The sequence below is a fragment of the Octopus bimaculoides genome, chromosome 18 (genome assembly GCF_001194135.2).
Source record: "Octopus bimaculoides isolate UCB-OBI-ISO-001 chromosome 18, ASM119413v2, whole genome shotgun sequence".
Lineage (NCBI taxonomy): Eukaryota > Metazoa > Mollusca > Cephalopoda > Octopoda > Octopodidae > Octopus > Octopus bimaculoides.
In genome coordinates, this window is record NC_068998.1 from 28,899,842 (window position 1) to 28,916,631 (window position 16,790).

The 16,790-nt window shown below is 31.7% G+C and overlaps 1 protein-coding gene across 9 annotated transcripts in view; it reads left to right on the plus strand.

The window, feature by feature from the left end:
* The window catches only part of LOC106867760 (cAMP-specific 3',5'-cyclic phosphodiesterase 4C), a 704,791-nt gene that overhangs the window by 479,143 nt on the left and 208,858 nt on the right, over positions 1-16,790 (plus strand). For 2 of the 9 annotated variants that reach the window (XM_014912738.2, XM_014912737.2), the window contains exon 1: positions 6,397-7,361. The exons of 5 other annotated variants lie outside the window; for them this stretch is intronic. In XM_014912738.2, coding sequence (XP_014768224.1) covers positions 7,267-7,361 — 95 coding nt within the window. In that variant the 5' untranslated portion in view covers positions 6,397-7,266. Of the gene's footprint in view, positions 1-6,395; positions 7,362-16,790 lie in introns of those variants that run through there. 2 more of the 9 variants (XM_014912736.2, XM_014912740.2) reach the window with 2 other exon arrangements.

Here is a 16,790-nt window from a genome sequence, read left to right on the forward strand (position 1 = left end):
TATATTTCATCAAAGTAACCAGTCTTACAAGGCAAATACTAATATATATGTGGGGGGGGGGGTATATATATATGTGATCTTTTATCTTCTATCCTTTGCCTATCTCAATCATTGAATTGCAGCCATGCTGGGGCATCACACTGAATGATTTAGTCAAACAGATAAATCCTAGTATTTATTCTTTAATCTCATACTTATTCTATCTATCTCTTTTGTCAAACCACTAAGTTACAGGGACCAGTTGTCAAGTAGTGATTGGTACAAACACACACTCAAAGGCACACACACATAGACACATGTGCAGACACACTCATACACACTCTTACACACACACAAGTTAATTTGGATAGGTCCCCATGTATGGAGAACAACTTAAATACTTATATGTGTGTGTGTGTGTATTTATATATATGTATGTTTATAGAGAGCATTTGCCATATTTCATTCCACATTGACTATCTCTGATGAGCATAGGGTTACATAATCGTATTAGCGAATGGAGAATCATAATTTTGCAGCAGGTAGCACTTGAAATGGATGCATTGTCTGAATATTTCTTGATGTTTATTCAGCAAGCCAGGCCTAGTATATACATTAAGTATTCTGGCTCGCTCAGCGATGCAGATCTTGCAGTGCCCACTCCTATTAGTATAGGGGCCCAGTTGTTCTATGATCTTCCATCTGATATCATATGGGGTCTTTTGATCCCTGAGGTGTTACACATGGTTGGCCATGGACATGATGAAAACATCTTTCTGTGACCCTGAAAGATGACCGGTGGTAGTAGAAGTGTTACTTGAAGGCTGTGCTAGCAGATCCAATGTATTTACAGGTTTGGTAAAAGGGAAAAAGCTCAACCACAACTGAGAAGGGAACTTCATGGAAAAAATGGTTCTCCTCTCTATCTGGTGGGATTGCAAAGGAGTAATTCACTTTGAATTGTTATCACCTAATGCAACAATCAATGCTCAAGTCTACTGTCAGCAATTAGAATGTTTGAACCAAGCTTTGAAGAAAAAGAATCCACTTTAGTGAATCAAAAAGGAGTTATGTTTCATCAGGACAATGCGCAACCCCACACTGCAAAGATCACATCACAGAAGATCGAAGAGCTTGGTTGGGAAAAAATTCCTCATCCACCTTATTCTCCCGACCTTGCTCCTTCAGATAACCATTTCTTTCGCAGTTTACAGAATCATTTCAGGAACATAACTTTCGCAAGCCAGGAGGAGGTCGAAACTGACATTTCAGAGGTCTTCGCTTTGAAACCAAAAGAGTTTTACATTGATGGTATTAAAAAGCTTGTGAATGGATGGAAGGAAGTCATAGATAATCAGGAAAAGTACATTGATGATTAAATTTCAATTAAATATAACATTTGATCACTTGTTTTCTTTATTCAAAATTCGGATAGAACTTATGGGATGACCTGATATATAAGACTTTAATTCTATTTCATAGAAAACATGCATTTGTGTTGACGACTATAATACACTTCTGTGTATTGTCCTTTGAACCTAAACCTACTCACATAACCTGGCTTTCTTACTTCTAATGGATCACCACATCTAGTTTTAATTCTAAATTTCTCATTTTTTATTTCTGTATTATCAGCCACATTAGTCACTTTATTTTCATTAAAAAATTTTTTTTTATTGCTTAACTATTTTTATTCTCTTCTGAGCCTCTTTCAGCCTTAATCAACCCATCCTTATCTCTATTACTTAAAATGTATCTTTTATTTGTAATTCATATTTCTTTGTGATATCAGATTCTCTTCAAAAAAGAGTAGAAAACATTGAATAATGTGGTTCCAGAGACTCTTAAACAAAGAAGATGGGCAATGTTGAACTATCTCTTTCATACATACGTTCAATCAGAGTTAACCTGGAGCTAAACAACAACAAAATATCAGAATTGTCCAACTAATGTGGAAGCCTTTGACTGGTTAGAAATAGCAGCTAAATTTTCCTCAAATCACCTACTACCATCTTAATATGAAAGGATAGGTTGGACGTTGTAGTTGAAATGATGGCATAGTCCCATGTGAAATGCCTTTGATCGTGTCTCTTCCATCAGAGTCAAGTTGGTGTTGACAACAATAACAACAAAATCAGAATGGTCATGATTTACTAAGAAGAAAAGTAAAATTACAGCTCTGAATGATTTTGTGGTACACTCTACTAATTACATTACAAAACAGATCAAAAATTTTCATATTATAATACAAAAGGCATTACTGAATTGTGCTTTTATGTTTCATGTTATACCTGTACACTTATTATCATGACTTAGCTATATTAAAAATATAAAACATATGTCTCTGTTTATAACTTAGAAATAACAACATATGTTGGTAAATCATTGTATAATATTACAAATGTAGTTCTTCATATCATTTTGTACTGCTGTGTCAATGTTTAGCTGGTAATTCATTGATTCTCTGGGAAAAAAAAGGCTAAGGTAATATTTTTAAAAAAATCAATGATCAGCCTTGTGCATGTTTATATCATGTTGATCATGATTGAACAAATCCTAGAATTCAGAAGTAAATGACAGTGAAAAGATTTATTTGCTTTCACTAAACATGGAAACTTCATATTGTATTTTTAGCTTTGTTTTTATTTATGCTAATGAAACTGAAACAGTAATAATAATGTTTGGCACCTAAGGATTTTTTGTAAAAACTAATCTAATTTATGAAATGAAGTCTGTTAAGTACATTTTGTGTGGTTGCATCAGTGTTGACATTTCTTTAACTAGGCAAGAGTTTATCATTTTAATGAAGTCTTAAAAGTCTTATATTTTTCTGGTGGAACAGACACACAGGTTAGAAACACAAGTTCTAGAATATTTTGTGTGCTAATGAGTATCTGACTAACTGGGCTTATAGTATATGAATTAATGAATTCCATCTGACTTTCATGCCTCTGAAGATTCAAGATAGATATTTAGATATTTGTATAATAGTCAAGAATAATGACTAGAGTTCAAGGAGACTAATGATTGTTTGTGCTGTGATGAATACCTGAAAAATATATAAAGCTAAGTAGAGAATATTGGTTGGTCATAATAAGAAAGCAAGTTTAATAATCCTGAGAGTCATTTGATGAAAGACTATCAAGATATTAAATGGTATTTTGTGCTCAAGGCATGATTCTTTATGCATGCACCATTATACTCAATTTTAAATTAATTACCTTGCTTAATTTCTCAGTTACTGTATATATAAATGTAAATGTAAAATTTAGACATGCAAGCCTCTTAATAGTTATCTATAAACATTTTCTTTTGGATAATTAACACATAGTATTATATAGGTGTTGTATTTCTTGTTCTAGATAACAATATTGTAATCTTGAAATGTAAGAATACACAAATGGTATATTTTAACATTGATCTTCTACCAGTTTCTGAGGGCTGTAGTCACGAAATAGATCAACATCATCAGTTTCATCGTTAATTATATATACCAACATATATCCATATGTGTGTCTAAATTGATTTCGAAATATCACCTAACCCTTCAATTATCTACCTTCACTTTTTTCTCTTTTTATAATCAGTTTATAGCACCCTTTCACTTCCCACATGTGGTTTTTTTGGTAGTTTTTCTCACAGATACCTTTCTTCCAATTTTTATTTCACCTCCTGTATTTTTAATTGTTGTTTTTCTCTTTAGATGTCTGGACACATACTTGTCCTGTCTGCAGACATCCTTTCCTCTCTCACTTTTCTTTCTCTGTCTTTTCTTCTGCTTTTCTGTCCCATTTTTCTTTTCTTTTTCTCTTCATGAAAAGATTAGGGTTGCTTTACTAATCTTATACTTAAAGCAATCCAAAATACCAACAGAATTCTATATTTTAATAATCAGTCTTATAATTCACTTACAATCAATATATCATTTATAATTTGTTCTTTTGTTGCTACAGTCCATCTGCTTTCCTTGCCTACATTTCCCTTTCATACTTCTTAAATATTCATCATATAATCTCTTCACACACACAAAATGCCCACACATATTCCAGTCATAGCACTGATTAAGGTACTGCTGAGCATTACTATGACTACCATTTCCATTGTCTGGTCCTTTAACTTAAATTCTTTGTGACTGTTCAGCCATACCCTTAAAACAGTTAATAATGGGGCGACTATTGATAGTTATCAGAAACAACACACTACGGCTTAATGTGATTTCTTACATGAGAGTCTGACGTTGCTTCTTTATCAGAATGTCTAAACACTCCCCTTAAATTGCTTTTCTTTACTGACTCCTATTTGATCAATTCCATGAGAAAATTTCTCTGTTGGCCTGGTAACATGTATTTGATACATTATTGACAGTTGGCACACTTAACCCGAATTTTATATTTGTTGAATAATCTCTTTTATTAATATTTTCTAAGCAATTGTTCTTTCCAACTTCTTTCTTTAATTAAATACGGTTACATTGTTATATAGATATACTTTCCTCTTATGACATGTTGTTCTGCATAACACCACCACTCTGCCTTACAACTCATTGTCATTTTCCTTTACGACTGAGCTTGAATACACAACTGGAAAGAAGAAAAGGCACTGATACATGATAAAGTGATAAATTGTTTAGACCCAAGTCAACTTGATAAACAAACCTATCATCAAATGCATTCCAGCCATGACCGTTCTGTCTTTTTATGAATATATAGGATGGCATTTTTTTTCCTGTGATAATGTAGTGAGATTGAAGAGAGATTTTGCTGCTATTAACCATGTAGTGGTATAGATGCATTATGAAAAATCTACTTCTCATGTTCACTGGTGTAAATCAGGAATTGTAACTGTGACAATGTAATAAATACAAAATATAAAAAAACATAAATATAATACCGAAATGAACAATTGTTTATCGGGAAATGTGTTTCCCTAATGATTAAATTAACAGCATTATTGTTAACAAAGATTAGACCAGTTATATGTGATATACCACTTAAGGAAAATATAGAGCTGATATATAGGATTTACAAAGAAATTATTCAACAAACTAAAACTGTTGTAGGTAGGGACAGTATTAAGATGGATGAGGGCAATAAGTTGCAAGTAAAGGTAGAGTAACTTTATGCTGTTGAAGTCCTGAGTTCAAATCTTAGGTTCAATAGAATAGACACCATTAATATTCTGAAAATGATACTATCAACTATATCAGCTTTCCCATAAAAACTGAACAATAATGATAATAATAATGAAGGATAGCAATGACAATGATGATAATGGCAGTGGTAGCAGCAGTGGCGACTTTGAAAGTTTACAGATAGAAGTTGGTGTAGAGTCATGTGAGTTGGTCTACAGTTAGTTTACAGATATGGAAGTTAATCTTACATCAAATTAATACCAAGAAACCAGCCTGATACCATATCAAATGCAACAACGTTATCTCAGAAAAAGTTGATGTCATTCAGTACCTCCTATAATGCTAAAATGAATTCAGAACATTCCCTCAAGTGTTGTATCACCTCTGTCCCTTTAAGTTTTCTTCTTGATTCTTGAGCATCTGTTTCCATATCTACCATTTAAATTCTCTCATTATATTTGATGGAAATATATATTTTACTATTTTACTACTATAGTTTTCAACCTTTATTTTTCCCCATGTTTTTAGCTCAGGTATATTGCAAAGAGGCCAGAAGAGAAATGATTGTTGTTATTTACTATAGCTTTCTATAATGATAGACAACTTACATTTCTCTCTTTCAAGAATCTTTATAAATTGCACATTAGTCCCACATACAGATGAAGAGTCACACTTAAAAGACATCCAAACAGAGAACCATTTATTTTACATGATTAATAATGCTAGTGTTCTGTAGTATTTTATATTTTATTTAATTTTTTTAGTGTTTTGACCATCAAAGTTAAGGCCATAAGTCGATTATTCTACAGAGTGATTTGTTTGTATATAAGAAAATGGTAATATAAGCTATCAGTTGCACGAGGTAAAAGTGGTGGTGCTAAGGTTTGAAGCCAACAAGATTCACTTTGCCTCATAAAATATCTTTTGATATTTCTTTTATTTTTACTTACAAAGGAAAGTGAATTTTTCTTGAACTTTTGTTTTTTTTAGTTTAATATTTAGTAATATAAGACAAGCATTAGTTTGTACAAGTATGTAATTACTCTTGCGTTCTTTTTTTTTTTTTCTAATTGAATCACTTCTGTATACCTTTCCCAAATCACATAATATAAAAGAGAGTAAATCAGATGTTCTAAATAATTTCTTGTATTTGGTGTAAAGAAAGTTTTGTGACTACTGACAGTAGGAAATTATTTTATAAAGGTTGTCTCTTCTTGTACTGATATAGTAGTTTGAGGTGGAAAATAAGACAAGAAGGAAAATGAAAAGAAAATCCAGTGTTATTGGAGGAGAAGATAAATCAAGCAGTAATAGCACCACTAAGAGCAGTAGTAGTAATAGCAGAGCAGTAGTAGTAATAGCAGAGCAACAGCAGCAATAACAGCAGCAGCAACGGCAGGAACATTGCCTAGACTCCGAGACTAAATAAAATGTAGCAGCAGTAGTTGTAACACTGTTTGCAGCTGTGGCCTACTAACTTTCATGTTAGTATTGATGTATTATTTCATAAGAGAACAGCATTTGCGACTAGCAGAGCAAAAAGGAAAGAAGCCAAGATAGGTCTGATTTTAAGTAGAAATATTTACTGTGTTTTCAAGGAATATAGCATTACAGTGTGTGTGTATATGGATCCTAAATCTGAATTCATTACTGTTTGACAGCACTTTCAATCTTATTTATCAACAGGATTCCTCATAATCATTTCTTTTATGCATATATATGTATATATATATATAAATATTTATATATATAAGTCAGTATTCAAAAAGCATTTGCTTTCCAATAGCTATGTTGAATACTTGTATCTTCTTTAGCTGTTGCACATGTTAATGCACAAATATATATATGCACACAGACACACATACACATACACACACATAATTACAATATATGTTTGTATGTAGTATTTTTCATAAGATTATTAAATATTTAAACTTTCACTTTTAGCATTTTATATGAAGTTTACAAAATATTTGTAGAATAAACATTATTTATTGAATGCAGTAAATAAATTGTTGATACAATTTGCTTAAAAGAAAAGAAAATGTAGAAAAATTGAGTTTGAGAAATATTTTATATAACCTGTTTATATGCAACTTTAATCGGGCATGATATTTGGGGAACTATTATAAAACTCATACCATAGATATTCCTAAATGGAGAATCCTAATTACTCTAAAGTTGTCCTACCTCGGGTCCTTAGTACCAGTGCACTGAGAGTACCAAAACAGCGGTATTCATTCTGGCAAAGGTAAGATTTTTTCATCATTCATCATTTCAATTTACTAAATCTTTAATAAAAAATATCATACTAGGAAGAAAAACAGATCAATATATCGATTGTTAAGTTTGTGCTTAAAAAAAGCACTTAATTTTTTCACATAGAAAACTTAATGAATTATAACTTAAACTATACCATTCTTTTAACATCAATTAATTTGAAGATATTTGGTAATATGAAAATTGATTGTGGCAGAGGAAGTAGTTGTGGATACAGGTACCAAATATTTTTAGATTTCAGCTTCTTTTTGTTATTTTACAAGTATAGACATTGCTGAATTGTTATTAGATATAAATTTTAATTATCATTTCTTCTGTTCTGCCAGTATATTCTAATTTATGAATTTGTTGACAAAATATATAAATGCTGTTAATTAATTTCATTCATCAATAAAAGTCTTTTAGCATATGAACTGGTACGATTTTATATATCAGTCAGTCCTATTAACTGAAATTCCACAGAGATCTCTGCATTAAAAAAAGTATACATTGAACCATAACATCTTGTAAACATGTATGTACCACATAGTTTTCACTTCATAAGTTTTATTTATGATGAATGGCAAGCAACTTAGCTGCAATCCTAATTTTATTCCATTTTATAGCTATTTTTTTTTTTACTCCTTTAATAGCCTAAAGCTCACCACTGATGAATACTTCATGTTATTAAAAGTGAAGCAATTAATTTTAGGATTATAATATGAAATAAATAAGTATATACTTACATTTATCATAAATATTTCTAATTATTTGAAAGTTTCAAACATTTTTTTTTTATCATTGAAAATCTTTCATCAAATTGAGAGTCTTTCTGCTGTTTCAATTTCACCATCAAATCTTATACATTCTTATTCACAAAACTCTATACCAACTGATCCAAAAGACTCGCATCCCAACTAATAATTTGTTAATAACAGATGAATTGTTTGTTTATCCAACAAATTTTGAAGTGAGATAGAATTTACCAAACATCCAGCCTTAATACATTATTTGTCAATTGTACACCTGTTGCATACCTGTAACTGTAGCAACTAGTGAGCTGTACCACTTTCTGTCCCACTCTCACACAGTACACAGTGCTGGTGAGAAAGTGTAAGTCACAAATTGTTTTGTTTATTATTCAAAATTATTCGCACCCCTTACTTATATGAAATTCTCAAACACTATAGTAGTAGTGAGAATTCCTTGTAGTTAAGGAATATATTCCCCTGATGGGAGGTGCATATGATCAATGAGGAACTAGCTGTTGCACACACACACACCAAAGATGACTGAACAAGTCTAAACATTCACAAATAACCTGATACCTATTTTAAACAATTAATTGATATTCGTGTGTCTCTAGTCGATAGTGCGTTGGGTACATTCTTAAATGATATGACTGTAGCAAGTTATACCCTTGTGCCTAGAAACGATAGAGTAGTTCTTCAATGCAACACCTTAATGTACACTGCAACATTTGAATATAAAGTGAACAACACAAACCAATGAAGAAGCTGCTAGAAATAGCACCCAGGTCTCTTCAAAATGTCATCTTGCAATTTTATAAAGGCAAGAGCTAAAATCATCTTTGATCATTGGACTGCTTGACCTGACATCACATGGTGCTTAATAATTACAACCACAACAAATGAACTGCATACTGTTGCTGCTGAATTTTTTTTTTTTTTTTTTTTTTTTTTTTTCTTATTTAAATAAATTTCTAAAAGCATAAAGAACATCACAATGAAATAGATTCTTTTCATTGTTCCGTTCTGAATATAAACATGCTGGAAAAAAGTATTATTGTCAGTTTTCTGTTTTTTGTTCTTAGTCATTGCTAATCACATAGACCTATGATTAAAAGTATTCCACCATGATCATCACATCTTAATTTCTAGAATGGTGTCCTTTATGAAGGTGTGATTTGAGAAAGATTTGGGTGAGGCTTCCATGTTGGCTTGCTTACTTTCTTGTTGACAGTGTTAATATTACCGGTAATAAACAATCATCAGTTAGTAATGAAATAAAGGTCTGTTGTTGTTCTTGTTCTTTAGCCTCAAGTTAGTCCTGATTTAGGGGTATCAAACACATTTTCAAGACCATAAGTTGTTATTCAAGAGCAATTTTGATACTGTTTCTCACAGGTTGAATAACTGTGTGAATCTTTTTTGTTGGTCTGTAAAATTACTGATAATCACTTATTGATATGAAGTTAATAACAATTAATCATATTTCTACAGTGATACATATTTTTTTGAGAAATATATTCAATGAAGTTGACACCAGCATATGACTGGTACATATTTTATTAACCCTAGTAGCAAAAAAGTCAAGTTAAACCTGCAGAAGAACTGAAAATATAATGTCAAAGAATTAAAATAAATTCTACAAGGCATTTACTTTGGCACTCTGCAGTTTCTACTACACCATTGCACAATTAATGGGAAATCAATAATCACAATAACTTTCAATATCACTTGGATAGTAGTAATTTTTGATATTTCTTGCCCAACTCCTTTATAGCTCCAGTTAATAATTTTAAAGCCTTGAGTATTTCAGTTAAGTAAAGAGTTTGAGTGAAGTCCATCTCATAATATTGCTCTAAGCTTCCCTTCTCATTTTCTGTCTGCTGTGGCCGAATAGGTGACATTCTGTAGATTGCATATTTACATATTACTAGAAACAGTGTATTGCAGCTCTGAGATATGTTTTACTGTTCCTAGCTACTACAATAACATAACCTTCATAAGCCTCATACTGTGTAGAAGCTACGAAGTCTGTGTACATGTATATTGATTACTTTACAGGTCAACATTCTGTAAGAATGTTGACCTGTCCCATTTGCTCTCTATGGGTCCATTTTAATTCCTTAGAGAGGGTTGTACTAAAAGAAATATTAGAAGCCTAAAAATCATCATAATCAACCTCATTGTCATCCTTAACTTTCCACCAACACCTGTACTATCCTCCTCCTCCTCCGCCTCCTCTCCTCCTCTCCTCCTCCTCCTCCTCCTCATCATCATCATCACCACCACCACCACCATCACCACCACCACCACCACTACCACCACCACCATCATCATCATCATCATCATTATCATCTAAACATCTAAACATTGATGGAGATAGCCATAGCAACAACCTTTTAATCCTCCACTTTCTTTTCTCAACAACCATTAGCAGATTCTCCTGGAGCCAGATCTTTGATGAAAGTAATAATAAGGTCTCTAAAATTAACAATATTACTGCACCTTCTTTTTATCGTTTAGTCTGGTGGAAAGGGTTCTCTGAGACCAGTGAAGGAAGGGGCAGAGGAAATTTCAAAGAGATGCAGGGTTGAGTGTAGGGTGTGAATTCTGAGGCAAGGCAGGATTAATGAAAAGAGGAGAAATAGGTATGCTGGATGAGTTTGAACATCAGTTCCATTAATGGTGCTGCAAATACCATTGGTGCGACCATCTTTAAAGAAAGTGCAAAAAAATCCTCTAAGCGCACTCATCATTATCATCTTCATCATCATTATCATCATCATCATCATCATCATCCTCATCATCATCCTCATTTCATTGTCTATTTTTCCACTATTACAAGGCTTGGCTAGATTTACATATTTTCTTTGCACTTCATTGCGTAGCATCTAATTTGTGTAGCTAAAGTTTCTAGTATTTAGGATACTTTCTTCTTGGAAGGTTTTATTTGGCCTACGTCTATTTATGTATTCTCACAAGTACTCTCAATAGTTTTCTACTGAGCATATGTCAATCCATATTAATACATTTATTTCTCTTCTATTATTTCAATTGAATTGTACTCATCCAGTCATTCAAATTTTATATTCTTTTCATTAGCTATTCATTAGATTGTTCACAGTTTGTTCTTTTCAAATGGCTTCAGGTAGTCTATTACAATGAATTAAAATTGACATGTATTGTAATATCTGTCATTTGTTGCTAATTGTTCTCACTTTTTTGTTGAAATCTGACATATCCAAGTTTTTAGATATGGAGCATTGAATTTATTTGAAATTGAACAAATAGTTTCATGATTTACAAAATATGCAAATGAATTAATTACCTAATGTAAGTCTGTAGTAATTTTCTCTCATATACTTCTCTATATTTTTGTAATGTTTGATAAGTGTTCATTTATATTACTTGATAATGAGAGTATCTTCTTTTCCAATCTGAATTAAGTAGAGTCTAGAGATATTTGCACATGCTATATGCAGGATTTGTACTGGAAGATCACAAAGGTGATCCATTAGCAATAGGGAATAAGTTTTAGGGGTGGGTAGAAAGTTAGAATTATCACTCCCCATGAAAAGGTAAAAAAATATAGTTATATTGAAATGTCATTAAAGGTTAGAATTCTGGTCTGATTTCATTCCTAATTTGTATAATTCTTCTTGATGCTTTTAAAATTTCTACAACTAACTGTGAAAGCTCTATTGCTTTCATTGGTATCATGTTTCTAACTGATTTTATTCAACATTTATTGAGTAATCTTTATAGCTGGATGTGAAACTGGTTCTCATATAAGTAGGCTCTCTTTACCTCATTCATATTCTGTATTCAGTAGCATCATAAGTTTATTTTTATCAAGTGAAACTCATATATCATTCTAGATATAATCTTAATTTCAAGTTAATCACTAGTGAATGATCCCCTCAAATTTAACCTGACTTAGGGGATCTCTCTTATGTTAAAATTCTGGACTAAACAGCTTTTAAATATAGAATTAATTATTTTGCGGATGGTTATATTATTTATTAGCATATATTTATTGTCAGGTTTACACAATTGATGAAAGTATTGGAGATCTATCAAAAACAATGGTTCTCATCCGGGGTCCATTTAAGATTGTTGGTGGTCCACACAACAAAATAGTAAGTGAGGATCCACAATAGTATTTTAAGGGCCCCTGAAAAAACATTTGCTATAGATATATGTATTGGTATGTATTGCAAGAAACAGCTAGGTTTCTTTCTTTAACATTTTACATAGTTCAACCTACACAAGTTAATGTGCGAAAAACAAAATAGGAATTTTGAAAATTTCTATAAAACTAGTTTTAAACATTGAATGGCTACAGAGGTTCACCAGAATAAAATAATAATGAAAGGGGTCCATAGATAAAAAAATGGTTGAGAACCCCTGATCTAAGGATTGGTTACAAGATCTTTAATGAAAGCAATTCTAATGTTTCCTCAATCAGCATTATTGTTGTACATATTTGATGGTTTTATAGGAGAAAAGAACAATGTCCATGACCTTTGCAGACTCTCTAAGACCATAAAAGGGAAGGGCAGGGGGAATTCCAGAGAAATGAAGGATTATGTTTAGGGATTAGTGTAAGAAGTGTGGTGTACGAAAGGAAGAGGGATGGATGTGTTGGGGGATTAAGAACATCAGTCCCATCAATGTTACTAGTGCTGACCATCTTCCTCAAAATAAGTGAAAAGTGAAAATGATTACTGTCAAATTGCCAAAACACACTTTGATTGACATTACAACCCTTCAGATAATCAGATGAAAGCTCTTCCACTTGGATTTTTATCTCAAATTTGTTTTACAGCTGCAAATTATTTGGGACTTGGAAATATGTTTACAAAGTTCAGAGTTATAAAATAATTTCTTTTGATAAAAAATGGAGCAAAATCTGCAACAGAGAAATATATAAATAGACTGGATGTGTCATCTAATATATGTTACTGCATTTCTCGAGAGGAAATTGAATTCTATGTTTTACCTCATCTAATCAAATAGGAAACATGTACCAGATCTCTTGAAAGATCATTAAAATCAACTGGTTTTAGAATTTATTAATAGAATCTACAAAAGCAGTTATCTAAGGGCCAATATATAGAGCTAAATAATTGTTCAATGGAACTTTATGTGACATTCATACCTTATGTGCATATATTGTTGACAACAATCTGTCATGTTTTGAATCCAGACCAATAAAGCATCATTTAGCTAAAAATACACAGTTTAGTACATTACATTCTTTACTGGTCAGAAAGTACAAAATTGTCCACTAATCTAAATTCAAATACAAATTTTATCAATTTTTACATGACCTATTTTATTGTAACACTTTAGCAACAAATTTTACTAAAGCTGTAAAAAGAAATTGTTGCAAATTAAGGTTTTGGCCCAGGCCTTGCCTAACATAATATTGCTACCTGATGAACTTAGTGGCACCATGAATATTAAGATGTTTTCTGGTAGGTTTATTCTAAAGTGAATATGAATGCGGAAATGATTTACTCTTCAGTATATACCTCTTGGAAATACATCACTCTCAGCCATGTGTCTATTAGTAAATAGGTTACTAATGGAGTAGAACTTATCCAGTACTTGTCAGCAACACATCTCTGAACAGTATGTTGTACATTTATAATACTGCTTCTTTGTCATCATACTTGAAATACCTGAAATACTTGTTAATATTTATTGATTCTTTAAAATCAATCTACCTACATTGATTGTTTAATTGTAAAGTATGAATGTTCATCTATATCTATCTGTGTGTGTGTATGTATATGTATGTATGTATGTATATATGTATGTATGTATGTATGTATGTATGTATGTATGTACGTACGTATGTACGCATGCATGTACGTACGTACGTATGTATGTATGTATGTATGTATGTATGTATGTAAATGTTGTGTATAACTTAGACATGAATTATATATCCAGTCACAATTTATTATACTTTTTGAGAAGATAATTATAAAATCTTAATGTAAAAAAATGTTTATTAATTACAATAACATTAGTAGTTGATTTAAAGCTTAGATATTCCATTTGTATCCCTGATACCCACATTATCTTGTATGGCTTCCAAATTATTCAAAATTTCTCTTCATTTCACCCTTTACCTCAAGTCTTGCTTCTTATTGAACTGACTCTTGTTTATACAGTGCACTACTACTTGTTTCTTTGAATATTAGTGGCTAAATCTCATTGCTATAGTTACTCTTTGCTTTTGCATGATGATATTTTATTCTTATAAGTGGAGACTTGGTGAATATTTGCTTTTTACAGAAAACATCAAAAAAAGGTTGGTATTTTGTTCGAGAAGCAATATTAATGAGGTGTATGTAATCACAGATTAACAATTGCTATGAACTTCTTGTTTATCAGTATTATTATATTGCAGCAGTTGGATGTCACAGCCTACATATCAATGCCATGCACTATATGTATCTGCACTTGTTATTGAGGTTTGCAGTTTGATTCTTGTTTTGAATTTTTTAGTTCTAAATATTCAGCCTTGTTAAAGCCAAAATACTACATGTGTTTATTTTCCATAATGTCATATTGTTTACTTCTTAGATGTGTTCTGAAATGACAATGTTTCAAGGAAACTAAAAGTTAATTCTTTCAGTTTCTTAATATATGATATTCTATGATACAAACTTAGCAAACAATGACCATAAGTGATCAAATGGTATGGAACCACCATCCTCAAGGTGTAACTAACCTAGGTTCTTATTAGTACTTTCAAACAATATTTTAACATATTCAAATAATGTGCATAGCAGTTCTTTAATAGTTATATATACTGTTGTCAGATATATGTTATGAGTTGATTGCAATTGTTAAGATGAATGTTATGTTAATAACACTCAAATTAAGCCAGTCACAATAGATGTAATTCCATTCAAAATAATATCTTGTACTGAGCTTCACTCTTCAGCACTAATACTCTTTTCTTCTTATCCTATGATAAAACTGTAAATACATGCATAACTGTGTATAAATAGCACAAAAAATCTGAGCAGAAAAAATATTTTACAAGACCATTACCTGTTTGTCTCAGAAAAAGATTATGCAGACATCTCACAAAACTAAAGCAAACAGTGCAATTACCAACTTAGAACAATCCCAGTATCATTTTCAATGACAAAACTTACAATTAATACCAAGTGACTCTAATATCATGATAAATTCTGCTGAAAAGCTGAGAAATTAGCCTACTTAGCTATTGAATTAAAATAAATATGGAATATAAAGAATGCATTCATCATTATAGTTCTAATTAGTACGAATGGAATGGTTTACAATCAGTTATGTAAAGTTATCAACAAGTTAACAATAAGTATATTTACAAATTCCAAAAATAGCAATGTTATCAGAGCATTCACTCAAACCATTTGTTCATCATGAAAATTTGTATGCACATCTTATTAGATGTACTTTATTCTTTGTGATATAAGAAATAGAAGATATTCTCCAAGCATATGCTAATAATGATGATGTTTTCTTGAGTTGGTGCCAACTTATAAACCAATAATGCTAAGTGGCTTATTTTGTGCTTTTTATATTGGTTTTATGTTTTGTAAAATAAGATTACATAGTAAAAAGGAGTGACAGGCAGAAAAGAATGCTGAACTAAATTCCTTGCAGTACCCATTAGATAAGCCTCTGAGTTCAAATCATTGCTGTTCAAATTGGTGGATTTTTGCCAAAGATTGAAATCAGTATGATAAAATGAATTAAAATTGTATCATACATGTAATACAAGCCAGCTTTGGATCTAACTAGAATGCGTTATACCACACCTGTTATGGGTGTCACTGTCCCATTGTACCACTTCAAGAGGATATCTGAAAGTTCTACCCACTCAAACACTGTGAGTCAAGCGAAACATAGTTTTCTGCAGAAAGTGGAAATAAATCTTTGTAAGTCTTCCACTTGGCCAGGATTTGAAAGAGTTACTGGGAACTAACCAACAAAAAATCGTGCATCAGTATTTCACCAGAAAACAAGGATTTCTACTCATGACAAAGCCAACTGATCTAGATTGTATTATGACAGACAATATTTATTTTACCCTGTTCATCCTGGATTATGGTGCTGCTGTTCTAGTTTTCTCCCTCTGTGAGGTATTAGAGACAACATGCAAACTGTGCATAGAGAGGTTGTCAATGATCTTTTTTTGTGCTCCGTATAGCATCCATATATCCTATTGTAATAATAGAAATAGCAACATGTAGCTATTCAATTAGGTCTTTAGCTGATCACCATGAATGTGCTGTAAACAAAACAGCCTGATGCTGTTAACAACAAGCATAGTACTGATGCTTTTGATGAAAGATGAATAATTGATATCTAATGTCCTGCTGGCAGAAATGTTCCTTTAATGAGACTGAAGACTATAAAACCCAAGAGAGCACAAGAGACCATAAAGTTAGAGGAGTGCAAGAGATAATGAAGGGCATGCATTCAAACAATTATCTGGCCATTCAACAAGTGCTCAGTTAGGTAGAGTCTAAATGGAAATCTCTCTCTCTCTCTCTCTCTCAAGAGGAGAAAATAGGGAGACATAAACAATATTAAAAATAAGTAGCAGTACTATTCAGTTAATTTTCATTTTTTTAAAACTTTTTCTATGTATATATATA